The sequence below is a fragment of the Misgurnus anguillicaudatus genome, chromosome 4 (genome assembly GCF_027580225.2).
Source record: "Misgurnus anguillicaudatus chromosome 4, ASM2758022v2, whole genome shotgun sequence".
Taxonomy (NCBI): domain Eukaryota; kingdom Metazoa; phylum Chordata; class Actinopteri; order Cypriniformes; family Cobitidae; genus Misgurnus; species Misgurnus anguillicaudatus.
In genome coordinates, this window is record NC_073340.2 from 37928224 (window position 1) to 37953388 (window position 25165).

Here is a 25165-nt window from a genome sequence, read left to right on the forward strand (position 1 = left end):
ATCATTTTTTTAGTAAATCTTAGTCTTCGTAAATCTACAGTAATTCATGTCTGAAATATTTCAGGTCTCATGTGTCATCAAATAAACTTAAACTTAACAGAGCCGTACAACTTCAACACAAACACACAGATTAAATGTCATTCTGCTCTTAAGAGTTATAGACTGATGAAGAAGAGCCGAGAGCGTCAGATCTGATCATGACCTCTAATCTTCATGCTAAATAACAAACATGATGTTCATGCATGTGTGTGTGTGTGTCTGTGATGTAAACACAGGGTTTGCTTGGAACTGTTGTCAGACATCACAATGATCTGTGTGTGTGTGTGTGTGCATTCTTTTCATTAAATATTGCAAGTTTCCAAAAGAAACAGAGCAATGTTTAATGTTTAAACTTAACAATTCACCCAAAAATGTAAGTTAGCCCATATTTTACTCACCCTGATGCCATATCAGATGTATATGACTCGTTATAATAAACAATATCCTGGCTTTTCAGCTTTATAATGCCAGAAAGAGTCTGTATATTATTGAAGGGGTCCAATTACGTTTTGCTTTTCAAAGTCTTGATTATGTTTTTGGGGTGCACTGCAATTGGTGTCCACGCATTATTTTTCATATATTTTACATTTCTTCTACACCGCTGATTCCAGTCCCAAAATCAGAAATACATAATGATCTCAGGTTGGTGTGTTGTAAATGGCTAACTGTCTGTTTGTGCTGTCCAGAAATGTCACGGCCTTTAGCATTGTGGGTAGTTACAGACTGATCAGTTCAAAACGTCACACCGTTAGTTTTCTCGGTAATAAGGTTGTATTAGGAAACATTAGTAAATGAAAACTAACTGAAAATTAACAAAGTACGATAAATACATACTGTAAAAGCATTGTTTATTGTTAGTTTATGTTAGCTAATGCTTTAAAGAATTGTTAACAAATACAACCTTATTGTAAAGTGTTAGTGAATAGAGTGAGTGAAGTTGAATATCTGTCTGTGAGACACTTATGAAAATAACACATAGTTTTACTGCAGTGGCCAAATCAAACACAGACTCATGTTTAGTGTGTGTGTGTATGTAAACACAATATAAAGGATCATTACACTGATCACAATAACACACAAGGTCAGCCTTGAGCTAACAAACAGCGTTGACCTTTGTTTATGTTGTTGCTATAAAATAAAAAGTCTCGTTTAGGTTGAGGAAGCTGTCCTGTTATTATGTTCAGGAACGCGGTTAAAAATGATTTTCCATCTTCATGACATTCCTAGGAAGCCCCACCCCCCGTTTGAAAATCACTGTCCGTGTTTCAAATGATAGACATCACTACATGAAGAAGAAAGCTGTCGTCCTTTTCTGTTAAAGACATTATATCTCACTTTACAGTGAACATTGAGCGGTGTAACTGTTAAATATTTCTTTTGCTCAAACACCAACATTATTACACACAATCATAAGTTGAAAAAATGATATCATGTAATATATAACTCTGACTGAAGAAAGAAAGTCAAGGGTGAGTAAAATATGGGCTCATTTTCATTTGGGGGTGATGATCTTTAATCCTGCTCCTCTCTTGATTCTTCTGCTCATGCAAAACAAACTGAACTTTATTACGCTTCAAATTCAACACAATATATAAGATTGAGACAAACCGCTTTAGTGTCTGTTGTGAAAGAAGTAATGTTGAAAGTAGGACAGCAGACTGAACTTCCTGAACAAACACAAACACTCAGTTCCCAATTTAAAAAAGCCGGCGTGAGATAAACAAAAGGCACTTTTGTGTGTGTGTGTGTGTGTGTGTGTGTGTGTGTGTGTGTGTGTGTGAGTGACCTCTGCTCCAGATTAACAAAAGATCTCAGATGTTTGTTCTGCAGTCTGCCGCGTACGCTGCTGTATGAAGCGTTCCTGTCCACAGCAAGGACACCAGAGATTTCCCACTATTGTCCTGAATGCTCCTCGCTGTTTTAACAGTGCAAACATTAAACTAACTACAAATAATCTGCAACACGCCCGGCTGACATTTCATCCTAATATGAATTATAAACTTTTATGGAGACATCTGCTTGATATTCATGAAAGTAATGTTACAGTGCGTTTAAATCTTGGTCTTAAAAATAGACTTCATCATCTTTAAGGACTTTGATGATTTGATTTGTTAATGACTTATGTTACATTTCATTAACCTTTCACAAATCTCATTTCTGAATAGCTGATAACACATGAGTTGAGTTGACAGATGTGAGATCAGTCAGTGTTTTTGTGTCAGTATCGCGTCCACAGCAGCAGCAAGGTCGTCCACATACGCATCTGCTTTCACGCTGGGATGATCTTCATCACTCGGCCTGCAGTAACACAACACAAGAGATGGTTGATGATGACTTTAGGTGTCTGTCTCTCGACTCAGAGCTCATGCTGATAGTCAGAACTGACTGCACGAGGTTGTGGTTATAATGCAATGATGTTTAACCGGCTAGATGAGATTAGACCAATCTGGATATCAGATCATCAGATTTCCACAAAAACAAAGTAAAGGTCTCTCTCTCTCTTTATTAGCATTGAGCGTCTGTCAGCTCGTAGTCACTTTATTCTCTTGTTGAATTATAATGCAGTCAATGTGACCAATTCAGCACAATATAGTCTACGCTTTCATTGTACTGTGTGTTTGTGTGTGTGTGTGTGTGTGTGTGTGTGTGTGTGTTGTGTGGTGTTAAGATTGTGTTATCAGCACAGGGAAGGACTTCAGCAGAAAATTCTTGGTGTGTGTGTGTGTTAGTGTGTGTGTGTGTGTGTGTCAGACCTCTACATTTAACACAAAAGAAACAAACAATGACAGATGATCTGTAACTCTAAATCACTGTAACTCAATCAGAAAAACTACTTTGTTTCAGTCTGTGTGGAGAGGGCGGGGTCTTGGGAGTTTACACTTCATTACTTTCATCCAATCAGAGAAGAGAGGTGACTGTTTAGAGAAGCTAATGGTGCAAAACCCTACAGAGTCAAACTCCCTTCCTGCAGACAGCTGTGAGCTTCACTATCAACTCTGATCTGAGGTCAGCTGTATTCTCACTAATGGATGATAACTAAAGAACTGCTCTCAGATCAGCACTAGAGCATCTCATCCAGTCACAGGACGTCTGGTGTTATAAGCCTTTAACCAGATCCGGTGGGTGTGTAGTTCTGAAAACAAAACCATCTGACATCACACCGACAAACTTTCCTCATCAGACAGAGGATGGGGTGGGATTAACAAAGGATTACAATAATCTGATTGGACCGAGAGCCCACCGGAAGTGACGTCATTGGATGCTTGAGGGCAGTATAATTAAATGCTGGACTATAGCGCAGCCTGGTGGTCACGTCAGTTACTGATCTTAATTTCACAGAAAACAGTAACGTACACAATCTTGATTATATTATAGAAAAACACAATCAAACATAAACCACCCAAAATTTAAAACATTTATAAATTATTCTACTTTACAAAACAACCGTTCATTCTGGTTATTATTATTACTGATGACTCAATGTTTACTCTGACGCATATATCTGGACTGATAACAATCCTGCAGCTCTGCAGAAATAAGACTGTTTGTGTTTAGCACTGACCTGTATTTACCCGTTCTGACCTGAACACCTTTTATTCCACAACGCTGAGCTCCACCCACATCATTAACCAGATCATCACCAACCATCACAACCTGAAAGAGAGAGAGAGTCATTGACTGCTAAACTGTAACATTATAACATCATATGTGTGTGTGTGTGTGTGTGTGTCTCACCTCATGCGGTTGGAGATTCATGTCTCTCAGAACGCTCTGGAAGAATTCTGGTGATGGTTTTCCAACGACCTCTGCCTGAACATCACAGGCGTACTGAGCAAAACAAGCACAGTTATCAGACGCATCAGACTCTAGAATCAGTCTCAACTCTTTCTGTCTGATCAGAGGTCATTAAAAACACTGAGACTAAATAAGGTGCACATGACCTTGATGTGGTGTATTCACCTCCAGTGCCTTCATGAAAACCCCCACATCCAACTTTAAACCATCAGTCTCCTTGTAGTAGCGTCTGGAGAGAAGAGATCATAATCACACACATCAGGTTAACTGATAATCAAACACATGATCTTGGTGTTGCTCATGGCATTGGTTAAGTCAGAAGTTGAGTTAAGAATCAAGGGTGACTGAATTACTAGTTAATCTGAAGATTAACCCGAGACACCAGAAAGTGTTTGAACATCACGCGTCTCACCCTTGACCCAGAGAGAAGAGAATCGGCTTCTTCAGTCCAATCAGAACACGGAAAGCTTCGTTCAAGTTCTCATATGAAAACCTGTCTGCTGCGTCTCCAATGACAACACAGTTTGGAGAATTCATCTCTATACCATCAAACTCTGGGATTAGATCTGAGATGACAACAAACACACACACATACACACACACACACACACACACACACACACACACAGTGGCATCATTAACTCTTTCATTACTGCTGATATTCTTCCAAATTCATATACATTTCTTTCTTCTCTGGAACATGAAAATCTTTTTGGTATATTTTTCTTCAGTGTTATTTTCAATCTCATTATGTTGTTATGCTGATTTGTTGACAGAGCACACAACACATTTCTCTGGTTCTAGTGTGGATTGGATCTGTCACTGTAGACACGCACGCAAGCACACACAGTGATCTGTGAAATAACATTCATTTGAAAGACACAACACTGAGTTTTTCTGCAGTACCATCATGCACCAGCAGGTGTGGCTGCAGTCCTCTCTCTCTCAGGATGCGCATGAGCGCAGGCGCAGGTGAGAACACGTCACTCACACTGATGTCAAACCCCATTCTCCGCAGTTTCTGCACGAACTTCTCTCGCGTGTTCTGAGTCTCATTAGTGCAGAAGCGCAAGATCAGACCCGAGTCCATTAACCTGACAAAAACACACAGAGACACCCGTCTGTACTACACACATCTACTGCACACATTGCAAAACGGTTTCAGTATTGTATTGTTGTGTATTGAATTCTAAAGTTTGTTTTGAAAATGTATCTGACCTCTTGACTGCCTCTACGGAACCTTGTATTGGTCTCCCTCCACCCTCTCCGCTGTCATACAGAACTCCACACATGTCTAAAATCACTCCTTTAACACCTTTCACACACTCCATACTACTGACTGCCGCCATGCACCTGACACCACTGCGCATGTGCAGCGACTGGCCTTATGGGAGATGAAGTTCACAAAGGATCGCTTTCTTTTATTTTTCATACACACATATACACGAACTAACATTAGTTGATCAATATCTTTATTGGCCAATTATACCAGAGCATACAGAGATGCCGGCCGGTTGTTAACGGTTTTGGGTGTTTAAAAGTCAAAAGTTACATATATTGGCACCACTGTACCCAGCAGTCCTGTCCTGTGTCAGAAAAGCATACAACAGTTCACTGGCAGTTGATGAATGAAATCTCGTGCCTGCGGCAATACAAGAGCAGTGTTGCGTCACACTAATAAAACACACTTTCATATTGACACTGCATGAACGATTCACTTAACAACTGCACTACACGATACACTAAAGCGATACACCGCGATCACTGCGTTTTCATCTTGTAGGAATTTCTTTAGAACTAGAATAATTAAAATTTCAGCAGCGCTGGCGCTAGTGACGTCAAGACGCATAGTGACGTGGCTCATTTGAATAATCCGCTGTGAATTACGCGCAGGAAGAAGAGAAGCAACCCGCATCGACCCGCACGGACCCGTACAGACCCGCAGCAGGTAAAAACTTTCCCATCATACACACAAACACTTCACTGATGGTTAAAGCGCATCTGACGCTTCGTGTATCGTATCTTAATGTCGCGGATCAGACGCGTTGTTATTAATAATGAAGTGCGTTGTTATTAATAATGAAGCACAGACACGAGCTCATGTGAGCATCATCAGTATAACAGGATGAGGATGAGGATGTTTATGGTTTGGGTAACAATGAGGATTTCAGTGATGAAGATTAAGATAAGGATAATTAGTGCGTGCGCGTATGCGCGCTTTCTCGAGGGCGTGCTGTCTTTTTTTAACCCCTGGCAGGGGCTCGTGATGGGAGTGTTTGGGGGCAGCTTGCTGAACAGCCAATCGTCGTGGGCTTTATTTTTTACTCAAGGTGAATCCGTTTAAAAATTAAAAACACGAGTGTCCAGAATAAACAGAGAAAACATCATCTGATTCTGAACCAGCACGAGATAATTCACTGTAATGTGTGTGTGTGTGGTTTAAAGATAAATTATGATCTTTTGGTAAATATTTAGACATCTGCTGGTTTATTCTGTATTTCTTTTCAAACTTTTCATTCATTTATTTTTTCAAACATTAATTAATTCATCTTTTTCACTGACACAGACAGAAGTACACTGAGGTTTAAAAGAGAGCATAAAAAATGATTTTTTTTAACATCCTCAGATTTTTCTGAATACATTACAGAATAATTATTTAAAACTCACATTTACGAAATATTGTGAATGAATATAAAAACACTCAAGTGTTGGCATGGCAACAGAAAGCATCTGAGAGAAGACAGCAGTCAAAACATCCCAGTAGATCTGACTTAATAAATGTTTGACTCGACCTTTATGAGTGGTTAAGATCTGAGTTACTGCAGTTAACTTTACTAAAGTGTGTAGAGCGTTGTGTTAGCACAAAAAGTCATACTGACACATATACTGATGAAGATACGTGTCGTGTACTTTAGATAAAAGCATGAATGTAAATCTAAATGACAGCATGCATCTCACTTTTGCATTATGAGAATGTGTTTCTGAGTGAATCATTACATTTATTTAACAATAATAAAGTATCTGACTTTTAACTAAGGAATGAAAAAGTTTCTGTATGATGTGTGTGAGGAGGAATTAGAGATGTTTTTAAGAGTGTCTGATTTTATTTCCTGTTTGATTTGATTTAGTGTTCTGGAATTATTCAGTGTGATTTAAAGGGTTAATTCAGCCCAAAATGAAAATCCTGTCGTCATTTACTCATCCTTATGTTTTTCTAAACCTGTACGAGTTTCTTTATTCTGTTTAACACAAACTGAGATGTTTTAAAAAATGATGATAAGCACACAGTTGATGGTACCCGAACTATCTGTGTTTCCTACTATGGAAGTCAATGGGTACCATTAACTGTGTGCTTATTGGGGCGGTTTCCCGGACAGGGATTAGATTAGTCCTAGACTAAAATAAATGTAAGAGCTGTCCAAACGGAAAACAACTTGCACTGACAAATCTTAAAATACATCAGTACCCTTTGTTTTGCCTGAAAATGCACACAAGTAATATTTTTAGTAAGGCACATTTGTTCAACCTAGTTATATTTCCTAACTAAACTAAGGCCTAATCCTGGATTAAATAATCCCTGTACGGGAAACCACCCCATTATCTTTTGGGCAAATCCATGCAAATGTCGACCTTATTATGAAAGGTTTTTATCCAATGTTTTTAACCATACTGATATCTCTCAAGTTTTAGTAGAAGTTTTTAAAGCAGTTTTTTATTATTATTGTCTATAGTTAATGGCAAATTTCCATGTCACATCCATATTATTGTTTCTTCCCCAAAATGGCACGTACAAAAATGAAATAAATATGAAATGTTCTTTAAGGAGCCCTGTTTTCTTCATTTGTTGGGTATTATTGCTTCTGGTTTGTGCCCTTTATGGTCACATCCATGTTTCCCTCAACTAAAACAGAAACCATGATTATAGGCTGATGTTTTTCTGATGTCTGGACTGTCAGGGGTTCAGAGAAATATAAACCGAGATGGTTCACTGTGTTGGTAATAAATGCATTCTCTGAGAAATTTTATTTCACGTTTTTGACTGCAAATGTCACATCTATAATGCTGCAGGGCGAGTAAATTAAGACAACATTTTCATTTTGGGATGAACTCTGAAATAAAAATTTGATGAAATTTCATTTATGGATTTGTGTTTTATGTATTTATTTTTACTTATTTTGTATGTGTTTTTAATGCATGCTGTATTATAAGGTATGTACTGACTTGCACGTTGTCCAAGACAAATTTCCCAGCGATGGGACTAATACAGTAATTTGATTTTTCTGAATTGTTGGTCGTTAAAATGTTCCAGCGTGTGAACATCATGAGCAGTATGAAGAGTTTGATGAGAGTCAGTCGCTTGACACCCACCCTGACCCGTGCAGTGCATTCTGGGACACGAACGTCCTCCTCTGTGGCACCGAGAGCTAAACATGTTGAGCGTCCGCTGACGCCAGAGGAGGTGTTCTCCCGCGAGGAACGCTACGGCGCTCATAACTACCACCCGCTGCCTGTCGCCCTGGAGCGAGGAGAAGGTGAGCACGCACAGACTTCACCATGATGAGGTTTATAAAAAAAAAAACTGAATGTTGCATTAAGGGTTATTCTTCTTGTGTTTTAGGGCTTTACGTGTGGGACGTGGAGGGCCGGAGGTACTTTGATTTTCTCAGTGCGTACAGTGCTGTCAATCAGGGTCACTGTCACCCAAAGATCATCGCCGCCCTGACGGCTCAGGCCTCCAAACTGACGCTGACCTCCCGAGCTTTCTACAATGATGTGCTGGGCGCTTACGAACAATATGTCACCTCATTGTTTGGATATGATAAAGTTCTGCCCATGAACACAGGTACAGTGGTCCGATGTGCAGCTGGAGGTTTCAAACATTTAAGCTTATCAGCCAGACGATGATTTTACGGTCTTGTGTTTGTGTGTTAAAGGTGTGGAAGGTGGAGAAACGGCCTGTAAACTCGCTCGTAAGTGGGGGTACACTGTGAAGGGAATCCCAAAATATGAAGCAAAGATTGTTTTTGCAAGTAAGTCATCATCCCGCTCCCATCAGACACCAAATTACTCACAATACCTTGTTTCTGTTTTATCGTTATGGGCGGCAGATCCTTTAAAACCGTGCCACCAAAACTCTGGAATTCCTCCCATTAACCATCCGTGCCATTTCCTCTATAACCTCCTTTAAATACAACCTTAAAAACTGATCTCTTCATCAATTATTTTCAGCCCTCAGATGCTTAGGGTCCTGTGTATCCTCTCTCATGTGTATCTCATGTTTACTGGATGTGATTCTGTACTTTGTTAATATGTTTTGCTTGTACAGCGACCTTGAGTTTGGGAAAGTCACTTTATAAATAAAACTCTATTATTATTATTATTAATGAACTAGTTTATATGACACCAGACTGCAGCTGTCTCTGTCTTGATCAGTTGTGTGTGATTCACTTCTTGCTCCTGAAGCTGGTTTAGTTGGCTAGCCGGGTAAGTTTAGGATTAGTTTGTGGCAATCCAGAGTTTTTAGATATGAAAGAAGCTTGGCTTTTAGCTGTGTTCACCACCGTAGTAACTTACGCTACCCGCCCGGCTAACCTGCTCCGGGACACATCAGATACATCCACTTGCACATATTTGACAATCAGAGTATCAGATATATCCTAATAGCTAACAAATTTGTGAAATTTTGAATAAAAAAGGAAATAAAAGCAGATCATCAGTCATTCAGCGTGGTGTGACAAGAAATGAATGACGCGTCTCCATGGGAACCAATGCCATAAAGTGATCGCCTTGAAAAACTTACGTGTGAAAAGATTAAGTAAGGCTTACATTTAAATGTGTCTTTGTTTTGTTTTGAGTGCTTGGTCAATAAATAAAGTAATTATAAAGATGGGCACAAAACCTGTTTGTCGCACCCCACTTGTCATGTCTCTATTCCCCACCAATGGGCCGCGCCCCACACTGACTTTGAGAAACGCTGAGCTAACTTAACAGCTAACTTAGCAATAGGGGTACCTCCATTTGGTCAGGATTTTTCCTCTTTTTGGCTGGTGTCAACCAACAATGAAAAATCTTTGTCTGGCTCGACTGGCTGCCTTTCAATGTTTTCATCGTGCACCGTCAGCTTTCTCCAACTATTCATCTCAGCGACTGCACATGCGCAAAATAGTGACCAAACTTGGTAGAGAAAGCGGGTTATGTTATACCAAGTAGTCGGTGCGGTGGGCAGGGGGGTACATTACAGATTATTTAAAATATAATACTATCTTTCTCGCGGGCAAATGAAATTAATAGAGAAAACAAGCAAAAGTGTTCATTCGGAATATTTCATATTTATTTTAATCTGAATGATGTGATGATATTGGGGGGGGTTATATTAGCCAGATTTGAGTTTTGAGGGGGTCATGACCCCCGTAACCCCCGTGCAAATTACGCACATGAGTAAGACAATGGTAAATTGGATGTTATTATTAGTTGTATGATCCTTTGAATGAGTGGTAATGCAGCATGATGGGAAGCGGGTGTGCATTATTTTTGAATAATTGAAAAGAACCAGAGTCAATTCTTTCTCTTATATCACAGTTAACACAGACATTGATCTGGTGGTTATTTAAAGACATTTGACAGATCAGGTGTGCGATTTAAAGAAAAATAATCAACATCTGTGTAACATTTCTCAACCAATCAGAATAAAGCATTCAACAGATTTGTGGTATAAAGGCATCATCCAACACTACTATCATCAATCTTTCTCCAACAGTTCTCTCTTTCTTTGACGGTGTATAATTCAGTGCCTGCTATACATTTTTGTAAACGTAATATTTGTGCATAATTACTAAGAAATACACAGAACTTTATCTGGTCTTGATGTCACTCTTTCATGTGCACATGACACATCACGCTTATGGATTAATCATCAGTTTAAGATGAAATCTTGAGTATTCAGTATGAGTTTATGATTATATATCAGTTGTGTGATGTTCACATCTTCTCGCTTCTGCAATGGGAAATTTCTGGGGTCGTACGATGGCGGCAATCTCAAGTTCAACCGATCCCAGCAGTTACGACGGCTTCGGTCCGTTCATGCCAGGATTTGACCTCGTGCCATATAATGATGTTCCTGCACTCGAGGTAACGGACACACACACCAAACCCATCACACTGTCATATAAATCATTCATTTACATGCATTTGTATTTTACAGTTGGGTTTATTCAAAGTGATTTATTCTAGTTGTGTTTTTTTCTATATTAAACCAGTTTTACCAGTTAACCACATGAGCACAGTAACGACCGAAGCACTTACAAAAGATGAATGTACTGTTGACTTTAATCTCCATCACACAAACTCTCTTATACTCTCTTATGTGATAGAAGAAGAGAAATGTTTTCTGTGCTAACACGCACCCATACTTAACCAGCAGGTTTATATTTAACCTGAAACTGAACCTGCTGAACTGCTGTCATTTAATATCCTCTGAGGTGTGTGTGTCTGTTTTTCACTCACTCATCATACATTTACACTTATAATCCATAAACAACACACAGAGTCTGAGAAACTAGCAGATACAAACTAATGTGAAGTTCAGGGAGAAAAGAAGAAAGAAAGATTCTCATATAATAAATTATTATCAGTGTTCAAGTGTAAAGAGTTTGATACAGTAGACACGAGTCACGAAGATGTGGCTCTGTGTGGGTGTGTGTGTGTGTGTGTGTGTGTGTGTGTGTGTGTGTGTGTCTGTGTGTGTGTGTCTGTGTGCGTGTACGTACAGAAAGCGCTGCAGGATCCTCATGTTGCTGCGTTCATGGTGGAGCCGATTCAAGGTGAAGCCGGTGTGATCGTCCCTGATGCCGGTTATCTTAGAAAAGTTCGGGAGCTTTGCACTAAACACAATGCAAGTACAACTAAACACACACAAACGATCGTGTACATGATTTATATATTTTGTATGTATGATTCCCTGTCAAGCTAATATGATGTGGTTTGATTATAAATACTGCAGTTGATGATAATAATCATGCATGTGTGTCTCAGTTCCTGACAGTGTTTGTCTGATCTGGTTTGTGTGTGTACTCATCTGATCTGGTCTGGTCTGTGTTTGTTGTAGGTTCTGTTTATTGCTGATGAGGTTCAGACTGGTTTAGCTCGTACTGGACGCCGTCTGGCTGTGGATCATGAGGCTGTCAGACCGGATCTGGTAGTGCTTGGAAAAGCTTTGTCAGGAGGAGTTTATCCTGTAAGTCACACACACAAACACACACACAGCGTGACAATAACGCACATACAGTTCAAGTTTGTTTCTATAGCACTTTTCACACACATTGTGTAACAAATAGAGAATAAATGTAGAAATAGTAAAAGTAATGTTGTGTGTTTTAGGTTTCTGCAGTCTTATGTGATGATGAGGTGATGTTGACCATTAAACCTGGAGAACATGGATCCACATATGGAGGAAATCCTCTGGCCTGTCAGGTCGCTATCGCCGCTCTGGAGGTCAGTGCGCATGTTTCTGATCATGAAGAAGTGATTATTATTTATTTCTCATCCGTTTCATGAGCAACTTTTAATGGCTGTAGGTTCTAGAGGAAGAAAAACTGTCTGAAAACGCTGAGAAGATGGGTGAGATTCTGAGAGCCGAACTGAAGAAACTTCCCAGAGAGATTGTGAGCGACGTGCGAGGGAAAGGTCTTCTGAACGCCATCATCATCAAAGAGACCGAAGGTTCCCATACAATCCAAAAACAAACCCCAATCACGTTTAGTTCTCGTACTTCTTGTTTAGTATTACTGAGGTGTCACCGTTTACTCATCAGCAGTATTTAAGATGTGATGTAAGAATGAGTGAAAGTAAACTTATATTACACATCACTAAAAACAGGATAGACAACAGTGTCCATTAGCATGTTTGTAGATATATACTGTAGTTTTATTGAACTTAAACAGGGCTCCAGACTGCCACCAAAATTTGAGAGTGTGCCACTGAATTTTACATCCAGTGGCACATGTGCGACCAGTAAATTTGACCTTTTATTTGTGATGTGACACTGAATTTGAAACAGCACATTGTACTTTCTGCATCTATCAGCAAAGTATTTATTAATAATAAAGTGGAAATGAGTAGAAATGTGAATATTTGGTTAGCGTGTTGATTTACGGTGTGTGCCCCTAAATTTTCTGGTTGCGTCCCTACAATTTTCAGTTGGGGACCCTGTGTTCCTAGTGAAAAAAGTTAGTCTGGAGCAATGTTAACATTTAAACTTTTCTAAGCACTTTTTAAAGTTTGTTTATTTAAAGTCCATATAAATTTTTGGGGCCGTGTCCTCTGTCGTGCTGAAACCACACCCACTCACAGGAAAGGCGCCATCTCTCTCAACTTTCAAATACAGCTACAACCTGAATGGATGCTCGTGATTGTTTTAGGGGCGGAGTCAGAGGCTCCAGTGAGTCATCGAGTCACTGTTTTAGCCCCGCCCAAATAACCCTGAACATAAACGAGGAAAAACTCCACAATTCAGTACTTCGTAAAGTCTTTGTAAGAGCGATACATCTGTAATATTTAGATGTGTAATAACACTCCTCTGTATGTCCGTGCTGCTTTAGAGTCGTTTATTTTAATCTGATGTAATCTTCTCATCTCTTACAGACTATGACGCTTGGAGAGTGTGTCTGCGTCTCCGTGACAACGGTCTGCTGGCCAAACCCACTCACGGTGACATCATCAGACTTGCTCCTCCCCTCATTATTAAAGAAGATGAGATCAGAGAAAGTGTTGACATCATCAGCAGAACCATTATGTCATTTTAAAGCAAAGTGTTTGATTTTAGCACCTTTTAGTTTGCTGTTTTAGCGTGTAGTTGTGCAGTATAAATCTCACTCACATCTTCACTTCATTTCTCTCTCATACTGCGAATGACTCGGATAAACGTGAACATAAAATGTTTGTGAAGGAAAAATCTGTGATGTTTAGGGTTTCAGAGAGAAGTCACTGTTACAGTGTTTATAGTTGAAAACTACTCGTGTGCACCTTGTCAAAAGAAATAATGACTGTTTAAATATTAATTAATTTAAAATGTTTTACCATTTTTTAGTTTATTGACATTGATTCAATAGAAATGTGTTTTTCTCGCTATAGTGAGAGATTTGTGCACTTTAATGGCAGCGATAGGTTTTTAAAGCTCGATCAGAATTGATTTATTCCTCTCGTGCTGCATTTACTTTCTATCATTTTAATTCTTTCCTGTCGTTGAGAGTCATTCAGACAGTAACTTAAACAGAAGTGGATGAATTGAATGTTTGTGTGTTTATCACAACTACTGTACCACATGATGCTTTCTCTGTTTGTTTGTTTGTTTGTTTGTCTGTTCTGAAATAAATTTTCAGTCTGCTGTTTGTTCCACATTTCCTTTCATTTGTTGTTAATGAGTTTGAGTAGAATTGTGTTTTATTTTGGTTTATAGAGACATGAATTGGTCTTTTTGTTATAACATCAATCCGGATTAACAGATCTTCAGGTGTTTTTTTACTCCAGAGGGTTTAAATCTGGTCTTTAGTCTGATCTCTCTTCAAGACTTTACTCCAGCAAACAAGAGTTTAAAGAAACTTAAAACATAGTCGGTTATTAAGCAAAAAACAAAGTGTTTGTGTTGAAAATAGTCAATTGTTTTGCGGAAAATGTCATTTTGAAGTCATTTTACTTCAGAAGATAAGCAGTAATGTAAACTAATGTTATGATTTAAACAGGTAAGATGTGGGGACACCCAATCATTAGCACGCGGCGTGAAGCTAAATAAAGACTCGTGAACGCGCACAGGTGATTTCCTGATGGCCGTTGGTACCGTGATGAGAAAGCTCGTGTGAACTGCTAAGACTGAACTGAAGTCAGTGATGAAGAGTTTTTCATTGATTATATCACGAGTGACAAACCCGCTCACACATAAACACAATAATGGAGAAACTAGCTGTCTGTGATTCAGTGATGAGAATTTCTTCTGTACTTTTATTAACATCATGAAGTTTTTCGTTCTTTTTGGTTTATGGCTGTAGCAGGAAGAGATTGGATCGGTGGTTTTCAAACTGGGGGCTGCGAGATGGTGCCAGGGGTGCCCCAGTTTTATGGCATTTTATAAAATAGCCTACATTCATTTATCATGAATTATGTGTAATTAAACCTAAAAAATAATAAGCCAACTAACCAACAGCACTACTAGGTATAATTTTATATGTTTTGTTTAATTAAAAGTTGAGTTTTAGAACAGTTTTTTGTCATTTATTTTCTTTCGGGGGGCCGCGAAAAAATGCACTGTACACAAGGGGGGCCGCACACTGAAAAAGTTTGGGAACCACCCACTGCCCTACATTACTCCACGCTCGTGCTCGCCGGAAGCGCTTCGGTGTGGGCGGCGCCATCTTCCACCGAGACGCGAGATTTTATCCACGAATGTAGTGCACTCAGTAGTGTCCACTAGGATTTCAAGTCTTTCTCTTCAGCTACATTCACCTTAAGTATTGCGAGGGAGAAATTTCACCCAAGCTTTAACGCATTGGACCCTGAATGATTAACTGACTTCTAAGTGTAATGATGAAGTGTTTCAGTGAATCTGTGTTGAGTGTTTTGGCAGAAGGTCACTGTGGGTTTGTTTGGCTCGGACACCTGGCTGTATAACACACTGAAGCTCAATGGTTTGGCTCATGTCTGATACAGCAGAATAGAGAGGTTTCTATCATGAAGATAATTGACGGCAGGCTGTTGCTTGAATTATTTGAAAATAATCCACACCCAATGTGGTATAATCTCAAACACCACAGTGGGTTATTCTCAAATAATCCAAAGGACCAGTGTCAATTATTCCTCTTATGCCACAGACATCGCTCTGGTGGTTATTTTAAGATATTTGACAGATCAGGTGTGCAGTTGTAGAAAAATATTCAACACCCATAAAACCTTACTCAACCAATCAGAAAAAAAGCATTCAACAGACCCGTGGTATAACAGTGTATATTTACTTTTGGAAATGATTGTGTTGGCTGCATGTTCACATTCAGATCTATATTCACATTTAACAACATGTTTGTGTTTCTCCTGCAGATGATTGATGGATGCCAAAGATATCAGGCGTGGATCTTGTGAGGTGACTCTGTGACGTTGGTGTTATGATGAGAATTCAATCTGATGTGTTTTTTTTTAATCTTTGGAGATCTGTTGGGAAAAATACTAATTCAGTTCAATCTCACACAGATGCTCTTGATGTTCTTTAGCTACGTGGAAAACTCGCACAAAAAACTCCTCAGGTCTGATATGAAACAGATCCTATGAACATTGTTAAAAATCTTTGCATTCCTACTAGGAATCTGTGTGGATTTGAGGCGCTTGTTGGGTCATTTAAGGAGATTGAAGCCGATTAAAAGTGTAAAATGTGGACATATGGGGTGAAGCTGGTTGTGATTCAGATGGACAGATGTTTTCCTTTGGGCTGAATAAAGAACCTCCGCTGTTTCCTGCAGCCTCAGGATTTTGTAAGAATGTGAGATTCATTTCAGAGAATCTCATCTCCAATGTAAAGAGTTTTTATCTCCTGAAGAGAAACACACAAGATGTGTACAGACAGTAATGTGCTACTACAGTGATACACACACACACACACACACACACACACACACACACACACACACACACACAGTGTGTCACTAATGTGTTAACTGCACAGCTGCGTCACAAACACAACGGCTACATGAGCAGAAGCTCAGTTGTTCTCTCTCAGGTCCTGGATGGATGATATTGAGGTCAGCGGAAACTCCACCCAGTCTCAGTGGGAGGGGTCACAGCAACACCAAAGCTGAATCATGTGAGACATCAATGAAAACTTCTTTCTCATTCTTCCTTTTAAACTTTCATGAAAACTTTCTGCTGTTCACAGACAGAATGCAATAAACCTCTGTTTTCTTCTTTGTCTCTGTAGTCTCACTGTTTCTCTCTCTCTCTCTCTCTCTCTCTGTCTTTATGTATTGCTGCCTGTCTCTCTGAGCCAGCACAAGTGAGCGAGTGAGTCCAGCAGGACGGGTGGATGGGTCGATCGCAGATCAGAGCTCATGATGTTCCTCCAGGTGTCTCTCCAGCTTCTTCTGATGCTCAGCCAAATGGACGTTTGCTCTGGATTTCCTGCAGAGGATGAGGATTATTACATGCAGGAACTTCTGAGTCGAGAACATTATCATCAGATCCCATCGCCAGAGGAGGTTCTGCCAACCGACAGTCGGGACGCGTCAGGAGGAACCGTTAGAAAGGAAACCAAAACCAAAATATTTGCATCCAAAAAATCTGCTGGGTCTGATTCCACATCAGGTAATGATGTGAATGTCGCTTCATCAAACCAGAAATATACATGTCCATTTAACACACACACACACGCACACACACACACACACACACACACACACACACACACACACACACACACAGCTGGTTTTATGTCATCAGAAGATGAAGTGATTTGTTTAGTGAGGCTGAACTCTGAACTGTAAAACATTTAACTATGTGTGAAATCTTCATCCAGCTTTTAAAGGTTTGTTAGAGACGTTCACAGCAGGGAGACTTCTGACCAAACCACCAAGAAAAACAGGAAGTTTGGTTATTAAGCAGCTGAAGGAAATGAAGCAGACCAGAAGCTAAAGATTGAAGAGTTTTACACACACGTGTGTTATATTTCAGAGATATTTCCATTTCTATCTTCTACACTTGTGACCTCGTGGATGGTTTAACTAGATTGAGTTAAACTGTGTTTTCTGACCACCTCTGTATGACAGTAAAGACATTCAGATAAAGTTCAGGTAGTCTATAACTTACATTCCACTCTGGGGTCTTTCTGATGCTAAATCAAATTTGTCCATTCAAGCATTTTATATGAATCTATTTCTTTATTTGCCTTAATGTACATTCAGTGTCTTTACACGATGACCCCTCTTATTAGCATATGCACAGCTGATTAGCATACGGACTGAATAGGTGGAGTTTTATGATTGTTTGTTTTTCATATTCAAAGAATTCAAAGAATGTTAAATCTTTTCAAATATTTAATTAAATATCTGCAACATGCCTGAGTGTTTCCATGTGTTTTCCAAGATTCAAAGCGAATTTAAAGTTTGGCAGCTAAAGTTCATGACAGCATTTCTGAAATCCCGTTAATCATCTAACCTGAGCTGAGAAACACCCGAGAGCGTCACACGCCAAGCTTATCTCCTGTTGTTTTGTGTCATAGTAACAAATGGGAATAAAAAGAGAGAGAAAAATCAAAAAGGAGTGAAAACAGACGACATCAGCGATGGTGAGTGAGATTCATCTACAGCATTTATAACACATCAGTATTGAGTTGATCATTTTGTGAGAGAGATGTAATCTGTAATATGTCGGCACACCTCTGATCTACTGGCTGTTCTTCAACGTGATGTCCAGCTGATGCCTGACCAATGACCACCGGCAGAACCCGCTTAATCTCCGCTTAATCTCCTTCCGTTTCAATGTGTGTGTATATATATATATATATATATCTCCCAAGGGTTTTTTCCTCCTAGGGGGTTTTTCAACCCGGGGAGGCAGCCTTTTTGGGCTTAACTTCTATACGTTACATTAGTAAAACGTTTGCTTATAATGTTGATTTATAGCCGCAGTAATTTTAGCTGCTTGTGCTATCGTGTATTATGTTGTGCTATCTGTCGATTTTCTGTGCTTTTCACTGCATCTATTATGTAAAGCTGCTTTGATACAATTACCTAATTGTGAAAAGCGCTATATAAATAAAATTGAATTGAATTGAATATCAGTGAATGAATCTCAAAAATGTTAATGACGGTGAAAAATAATAAAGCTGAAACTTAATCTGATGACAGATTGTCCTCCGCTGGGTCTGGAAACACTGAAGGTTGATGATTTTCAGCTTCACGCATCCACCATGAGACACTACGGTCTGGGGCCGCACAGGGGCCGACTGAACATCCAGGTACACAAACAAACAAACATCACTGCAAACATTGACGACGCTCATAAGATGTTTCATTAAAGAAGATTTGCTTCATCAACTGGTCTGGGACAGCTGTATAGATGTAGATGTTCACAGATTCTGTGTGTTTTCTTCCTCATCACTGCTGTGACACAGATTTTTCTGTGTTTTCTTTTAATGTAAAGCTGTTTTGAAACAGCTGTTGTGAAAAGCGCTATATAAATAAAACTGAATTGAAATATATTTGGATACAAGCAGAGTTTTTGTTATTTCAGCTTTGACACACTAAGCACGTTCACGTTACATAACAAACACTGAGGCTCTTGGTTTTAGTGTGAGGTTTAGGAATTACAGCTCTCATCTCATACGATCAGAGGAGATCTTCATGCAAGTAAAACAGGCAGATCCCTCAGAAAGACGGCTGAAACATTAAGAGCCACCAAACCAACGATTTGGTAAATTCTGACAAATGAAGATCAAACCCCAGACATCCACAGAAGATACAACATCATCTGGAAGTGACAAGCTTGTCAAAAATGAAATGTGACCTCTGCATTTAACCCATCCCAGTGAGTACCCAGATCAGTGGGCAACAATCGCAGCGCCCGGGGAGCAATTAGGGTAAGGTGCCTTTTGCTCAACCCGCCAGCCGTGAGACCAGGAACTCTCGGGCTACAAGCCCGAATCTCTAACCACTAGGCTCCAACTGTGAAACACATGTGCATGACTTTCAGTGGTGCTGCGTCTCTGGTATTATTGATGATGTGACAGAAACAGACTATCTTCACAAAAGAACAATCATACAAAACACATCGACAGCTTTTTTGGATTATTCTGCAATGGCAGGATCTGTAGCATTTACGAACGGGTCAAAAAAGCTGGAGTAGTCTGGATGAAAGGCTACTCCAGCCAAACGTAATGCATTTTCAAACATAAAGGCATTAATGTAAACGTGGCGTAAACTAAAGGCAGAAAGACGACAGATGAACAGAGAAGAATTGAAGACAGCTGCAGTAAAGGCCTGGCACAACATCACAGAGAAAGAAGAAAAGCACAGGTTTTGTTGACATCTGTCGGTCTCAGTCTGCAATGGATGTTTTTCAACAGAATGTTAAAAACCAACATTTTATTTACGATGATTCATTTGTCCAATTACATTTGAGCCCCTAAAAAATAGAAAATTGTGGTCAAATATATTTAGCCTTCCATCTAAGGCTGAAAGAAAGACTTGTGTGTGTGTGTGTTGATGATGATGTTTGTGTAGGGCGGTCTGCTGGAGGACGATCACTATGATGGTGGATGGTGTGCAGGTAGAAACGACCCGCTGCAGTGGTTGGAGGTGGACGCTCGCAGATTGACCAAATTCACGGGAGTCATCACTCAGGGACGAAGCTCTCTGTGGTCGTGAGTAAATCATCCTGAATATGATCATATCCACAAACAGCCCTTCTTGCTCGTGTGTGTGTGTGTGTGTGTGTTTTTTATAACCGTGTGTCTTGCAGGAGCGATTGGGTCAGCTCTTATAAAGTTTTGCTCAGTAATGATTCTCACAGCTGGGTGACGCTGAAGAACGGCTCACGAGATCTGGTGAGACACAAAACACTCAAACTGAAAGAATCAATAAAGACCGAGATGGTTTTATTTCCTGCCTCTATACTGTCAGTGAAATGATCCGACGATGGGACGTTTCTGCTCATCTCAGTAGATTTTCATGGGTAATCGGGAGAAGGAGATTCCCGTCCTCAACAACTTCCCCAAACCCGTGGTCGCTCGATACATCCGTGTGAACCCGCGCTCCTGGTACCCCGGCGGAAGCATCTGTATGCGTCTGGAGATTCTAGGCTGCCCGTTGCCAGGTGGTCCCATTCACACGATGCATGCGCACTTGCACATCATCGCTACTAAAGTTTTGAGATCCAGCGGTTTATAAACCGATTGCAAATGTTTTCCTTTTTCCAACAGATCCTAACAATTATTACAGAAGACGAAATGAAATCACCACCACGGACAACCTGGACTTCAAACATCACAACTATAAAGAGATGAGACAGGTGGAGTAGAGATGTTTGTGTGTGTGTGTCCAGCAGGGCTCGGTCTCTCTGGTCATTGACTCATTGATGGCTGATATATATAAAACATTGGAGTTGTGTTTTTCAGCCCCGCCGTGACTTGCGTTTCACCTCTGCAGCTTATGAAGGTGGTCAATGAAATGTGTCCGAACATCACTCGCATCTACAACATCGGTAAAAGCTTCAACGGGCAGAAACTTTACGCCGTCGAGATCTCGGACAACCCGGGAGAACACGAGCTCGGTATGGGTCAGGCCTGAGCGCTAGTTAGTGACCGTCTAAGAGGAAGATGACGGTTTGTGCCTCTGTTCTCGCAGGTGAACCAGAGTTTCGTTACACGGCCGGTTCCCACGGTAACGAGGTGCTGGGCCGAGAGCTGCTGTTACTGCTCATGCAGTTCATGTGTCAGGAGTATCTATCCGGTAACCCGCGGATACGGCACCTGGTGGACGAGACCCGCATCCACCTGCTGCCATCCGTGAACCCCGACGGCTACGAGAAAGCCTTTGAGGCGGTACGTCTGCAGCTTTAATGTTTGTGGCCCATTTTAGATCATTTTAACTCATTTCTCTGTATTAGTGAAGTGATTTGATTGTTTAAGACAGAAAGGTTCATGGATGAGTGCTGTCACGACCGGCTCAAAGCAAATAATGATTAATCGCAACTAATCGTTTGCAGAATAAAAGTTTTTGTTATATGTGTGTGTACTGTGTATAATAATTGTGAATACAATTTTTATTGCTAATATACATTTTTATATTTCTATATTATTTATATTAGTATTGTGTACACAGTACACACACATATATGATGTAAACAAAAACTTTTATTCTGCAAACGATTAGTTGCAATTAATCATTATGCAGCCTCAAATGAGTGATCATCCGGCTCAGCGCTGGTGGTTTAACGTAAACCGATCAAATCAGATGCATTATTGAAATATCTTCTCATCGTGTGTGTTAGGGATCGGAGCTCAGTGGCTGGTCTCTGGGTCGCTGGAGTCGAGACGGCTTAGACATCCATCACAACTTCCCCGATCTTAACTCGATTCTCTGGGAAGCTGAGGCTCGTAAATGGGTACCTCGCAAATTCCACAACCACCACGTGCCCATTCCAGACTGGTACCAGTCGAAAAACGCCACAGTGAGTCCCTAAACACTGATCTGATGATATGATACGGTCGCACACACGTGATAATTAATACTCTGAACGAGTGTTTTAGAAAAGGGTTTGTGTCTGCAGAGTCTCAAGGATGTTTTCAGTTTCATTGTGACAATATTTCAGAATCGAGAATTCTGATGGTCTACTGCCCTGACCTCTGACCCCCTGACCATTGACCCTCTGACCCGTAGGTGGCTGTAGAGACTCGTGCTCTGGTGTCGTGGATGGAAAAGATTCCGTTCGTCTTGGGGGGAAACCTGCAGGGCGGCGAGCTCGTGGTGACGTTCCCGTACGACCGCACGCGCTCCGTTTCCGCCGTACGCGAGCAGACGGCCACACCCGACGACCCCGTCTTCCGCTGGCTGGCGTTCTCGTACGCGTCCACGCACCGGCTCATGACCGACGTCAGCCACAGGGTTTGCCACACGGACGACTTTGCCAAGGAGGACGGGACCATCAACGGGGCGTCCTGGCACACGGCCGCAGGAAGTGAGCGTCACACGTGTCACTGTGTTGTGTACTGCTGTGAGTTCAACTTAAAGCAGCTTGTTTTATGTTCACAGGTATGAATGATTTTAGTTACCTGCACACAAACTGTTTTGAGCTGTCCATGTATGTGGGATGCGACAAATACCCGCATGAATCTGAATTACCAGAGGAATGGGAGAACAACCGTGAATCTCTGCTCGTCTTTATGGAACAGGTGAACACACACACACAAACACCCACAAACAAACAAACAAACACACAGAGTTCATGAGAGACAACATGTGCTGATTTGCATGCACAGGTGCATCGTGGGATTAAAGGTGTGGTCAGAGACGCTCAGGGTAAAGGAATCGCTAACGCTATTATCTCTGTGGACGGAATCAATCACGACATTCGCACAGGTATAACACACATACACACGCACGCACACACACGCGCACACGTGCTTATGTTATGTTTGTTTGCTTGTATGTATGTAGCGGCTGATGGAGATTTCTGGCGCTTGCTGAACCCTGGAGAATATAACGTGAGGGCGAGAGCTGAGGGTCACAGCGTCAGCAGTAAAGTGTGTGAGGTGGGATATAAGATGGGGGCCAGCAGGTGCGATTTTGTGCTCAGCCGCTCCAATCTGTCACGAATTAAAGAAATCATGAAGAAATTCAACAAGCAGCCAATCAGCATGCGGCTGCCACGTCAGAGACAAAACACATAGAGGAGTGTGTGTGTGTGTGTGTGTGTGTGTGTGTGTGTGTGTGTGTGTGTGTGTGTGTCTGTCTGTCTGTCTGTGTGTGTGTGTGTGTGTGTGTGTGTGTGTCTGTCTGTCTTTTTGTGTGTCTGTCTGTCTTTTTGTGTGTGTGTGTGTGTGTGTGTGTGTGTGTGTGTGTGTGTGTGTGTGTGTGTGTGTGTGTGTGTGTGTGTTTGTATTAAATGAAGATATATATTGTATGGATTTGTGGATTGTTGTGAGTTTTGTAGCAATGACTCTAAGACCAGAATCACAGCTATTGTGTTATTGTGTCTTTGTGTCATATAAACTGACTTGTGTTACAGAAGCTGTTTTATTGTGATATTGCATCTATTTGCTTTGGTAATATTTCTGGCAGATTTGTTCAGCTTCTCTGTTTAACAAGTTTTATTCTCACACTTTCATTTTTATGGAAAGCTCATAGGATAAAACAAACAATAATGGAGTAACATAAATGTATAAAATCTTAGATTACTAAATGTAGCTGTTGTGATTTTCTCTCACATCAACTTAATTTGTAAGTCTTAAATTAAAAACAAGTTCCTGCATGCAATACACCGTTACTGTAATCATTTCTGCTCGTTGTCTATATCGTAATTCATCTTTTGACTTTTTGTAACACAATCTTCATCCCAAATCCATTTACTGACCGCTGTTATAATGTTTATTCTGAATATTATTACATAAAGCGGAAATAAAACTCATTTGAACGGTGACATATCTCTCTTTCTTTCTTTGTGTGTGTGTGTGCGCGCGCGTGTGCGTTTAACCTGGTTAGTACAACATAAACACACTTAAAGGTGCAGTGTGTAATTTTTAGAAGGATCTCTTGACAGAAATGCAAAATCATATACTAACTATATTATCAGGGGTTTTAAAGACCATTTTATATTGAACCATTATGTTTTTATTACCTTATAATGAGACTTTTTTTATTTACATACACTGAGGGCCTCTTACGTGGAAGTCGCCATTTTGTGCCGCCATGTTTCTACAGAAGCCCTTAATGGACAAACTTTTTTTACTAAGTTGTCTCAGACGATAACATGTTTTTCTGGTGGCGGCTACTGTAGCTTCTTTATGCGTTGCAAAAGCGAGGTGGACTGAGCCGTTGGTTGCAATTCGCAACCTCACCACTAGATGCTGCTAAAATGAACACACTGCACCTTTAAAGCATCCTCATGAACCCAAATGTGTAATATATCCAGTGGTGTACAAAGGAAAGGTCAAAGATTTTGACCCACTTAAAATATTTATGAGGATGCGTAACATCATTTTGTGTATGGTTCTCTCTTTCATCCATAAATGTAGATGTGAAACACTGACCATTGGCATGCTCCACTTTGTACTTTGGCAGGTTGAATCTCATATACAGAAGGCTTTATATTGGGGGTGTTTGACTTCATGCCGAATTGCGCAATCCAATCACCGTATGAAATGAAAAGTGACTGGAGAGCAGACTGGTGTGGCGCCACAAGAACTGACAGGTGAATGACATCAAAGTACCGCGAGAGCGATTTAAGAAATCACACGGAGAAATCTGCTTCTCGCGGTACTTTGACATCACCAAGCGGTCCGCGTAGTGCAACGTCGAACCTAACTCACACGAACAGTCCATGTGGAGCAGTGCTGGAAATTAAAATCTGGAGAGTTAAAGGTGCAGAGTGTACATTTTTGTGGCGTCTGGTGGTGGGGTTGTGCATTGCAACCAGCGGCTTAGTCCACTGCTCACTCCTCACTTTTGCAACGCATAGAGAAGCTACGTTAGCCGCCACCGCACAAACATGTCATCATTGGAGAAAACTTAGTAAAAAAGTTTGTCTGTTAAGGGCTTCTGTAGAAACATGGTGGCACAAAATGGCGACTTCCACGTAAGGGGAC

General features: G+C 40.6%; 3 protein-coding genes across 5 annotated transcripts; 2 read left to right on the forward strand and 1 right to left on the reverse strand.

Moving 5' to 3' along the window:
- Window positions 1-38: 38 nt before the first annotated feature.
- lhpp (phospholysine phosphohistidine inorganic pyrophosphate phosphatase) lies at window positions 39-5221 on the reverse strand. The gene is made up of 7 exons (XM_055177154.2): window positions 5053-5221; window positions 4741-4928; window positions 4247-4400; window positions 4000-4063; window positions 3775-3867; window positions 3602-3693; window positions 39-2337 (listed from the first exon to the last, which is right to left on the reverse strand). The coding sequence occupies exons 1-7, from the start codon at window positions 5202-5204 to the stop codon at window positions 2244-2246; spliced, it is 837 nt and encodes a 278-aa protein (XP_055033129.1). The 5' UTR covers window positions 5205-5221; the 3' UTR covers window positions 39-2243.
- A 355-nt stretch (window positions 5222-5576) lies between these two features.
- On the forward strand, window positions 5577-14215 carry oat (ornithine aminotransferase). Of its 2 annotated transcripts, none has more exons than XM_073867299.1 (10): window positions 5577-5781; window positions 8125-8366; window positions 8453-8677; window positions 8769-8859; window positions 10830-10962; window positions 11603-11725; window positions 11939-12067; window positions 12211-12324; window positions 12408-12552; window positions 13474-14215. In XM_073867299.1, the coding sequence occupies exons 2-10, from the start codon at window positions 8135-8137 to the stop codon at window positions 13632-13634; spliced, it is 1353 nt and encodes a 450-aa protein (XP_073723400.1). In that variant the 5' UTR covers window positions 5577-5781; window positions 8125-8134; the 3' UTR covers window positions 13635-14215. The 2 variants fall into 2 exon arrangements, with proteins under 2 accessions (XP_073723400.1, XP_073723401.1); XM_073867300.1 differs by having other exon boundaries at window positions 5579-5782; window positions 8144-8366.
- Window positions 14216-16534: 2319 nt separating this feature from the next.
- cpxm2 (carboxypeptidase X (M14 family), member 2) lies at window positions 16535-24000 on the forward strand. Of its 2 annotated transcripts, none has more exons than XM_055177146.2 (15): window positions 16535-16672; window positions 16857-17169; window positions 18083-18148; window positions 18711-18820; window positions 20085-20224; window positions 20323-20407; window positions 20526-20676; window positions 20783-20871; window positions 21009-21132; window positions 21207-21403; window positions 21853-22032; window positions 22242-22539; window positions 22614-22753; window positions 22841-22940; window positions 23019-24000. In XM_055177146.2, exons 2-15 carry the CDS (start codon window positions 16917-16919, stop codon window positions 23249-23251), a joined length of 2166 nt encoding a protein of 721 aa, XP_055033121.1. In that variant the 5' UTR covers window positions 16535-16672; window positions 16857-16916; the 3' UTR covers window positions 23252-24000. The 2 variants fall into 2 exon arrangements, with proteins under 2 accessions (XP_055033121.1, XP_055033120.1); XM_055177145.2 differs by having other exon boundaries at window positions 16541-16672; window positions 16787-17169.
- Window positions 24001-25165: the final 1165 nt, after the last annotated feature.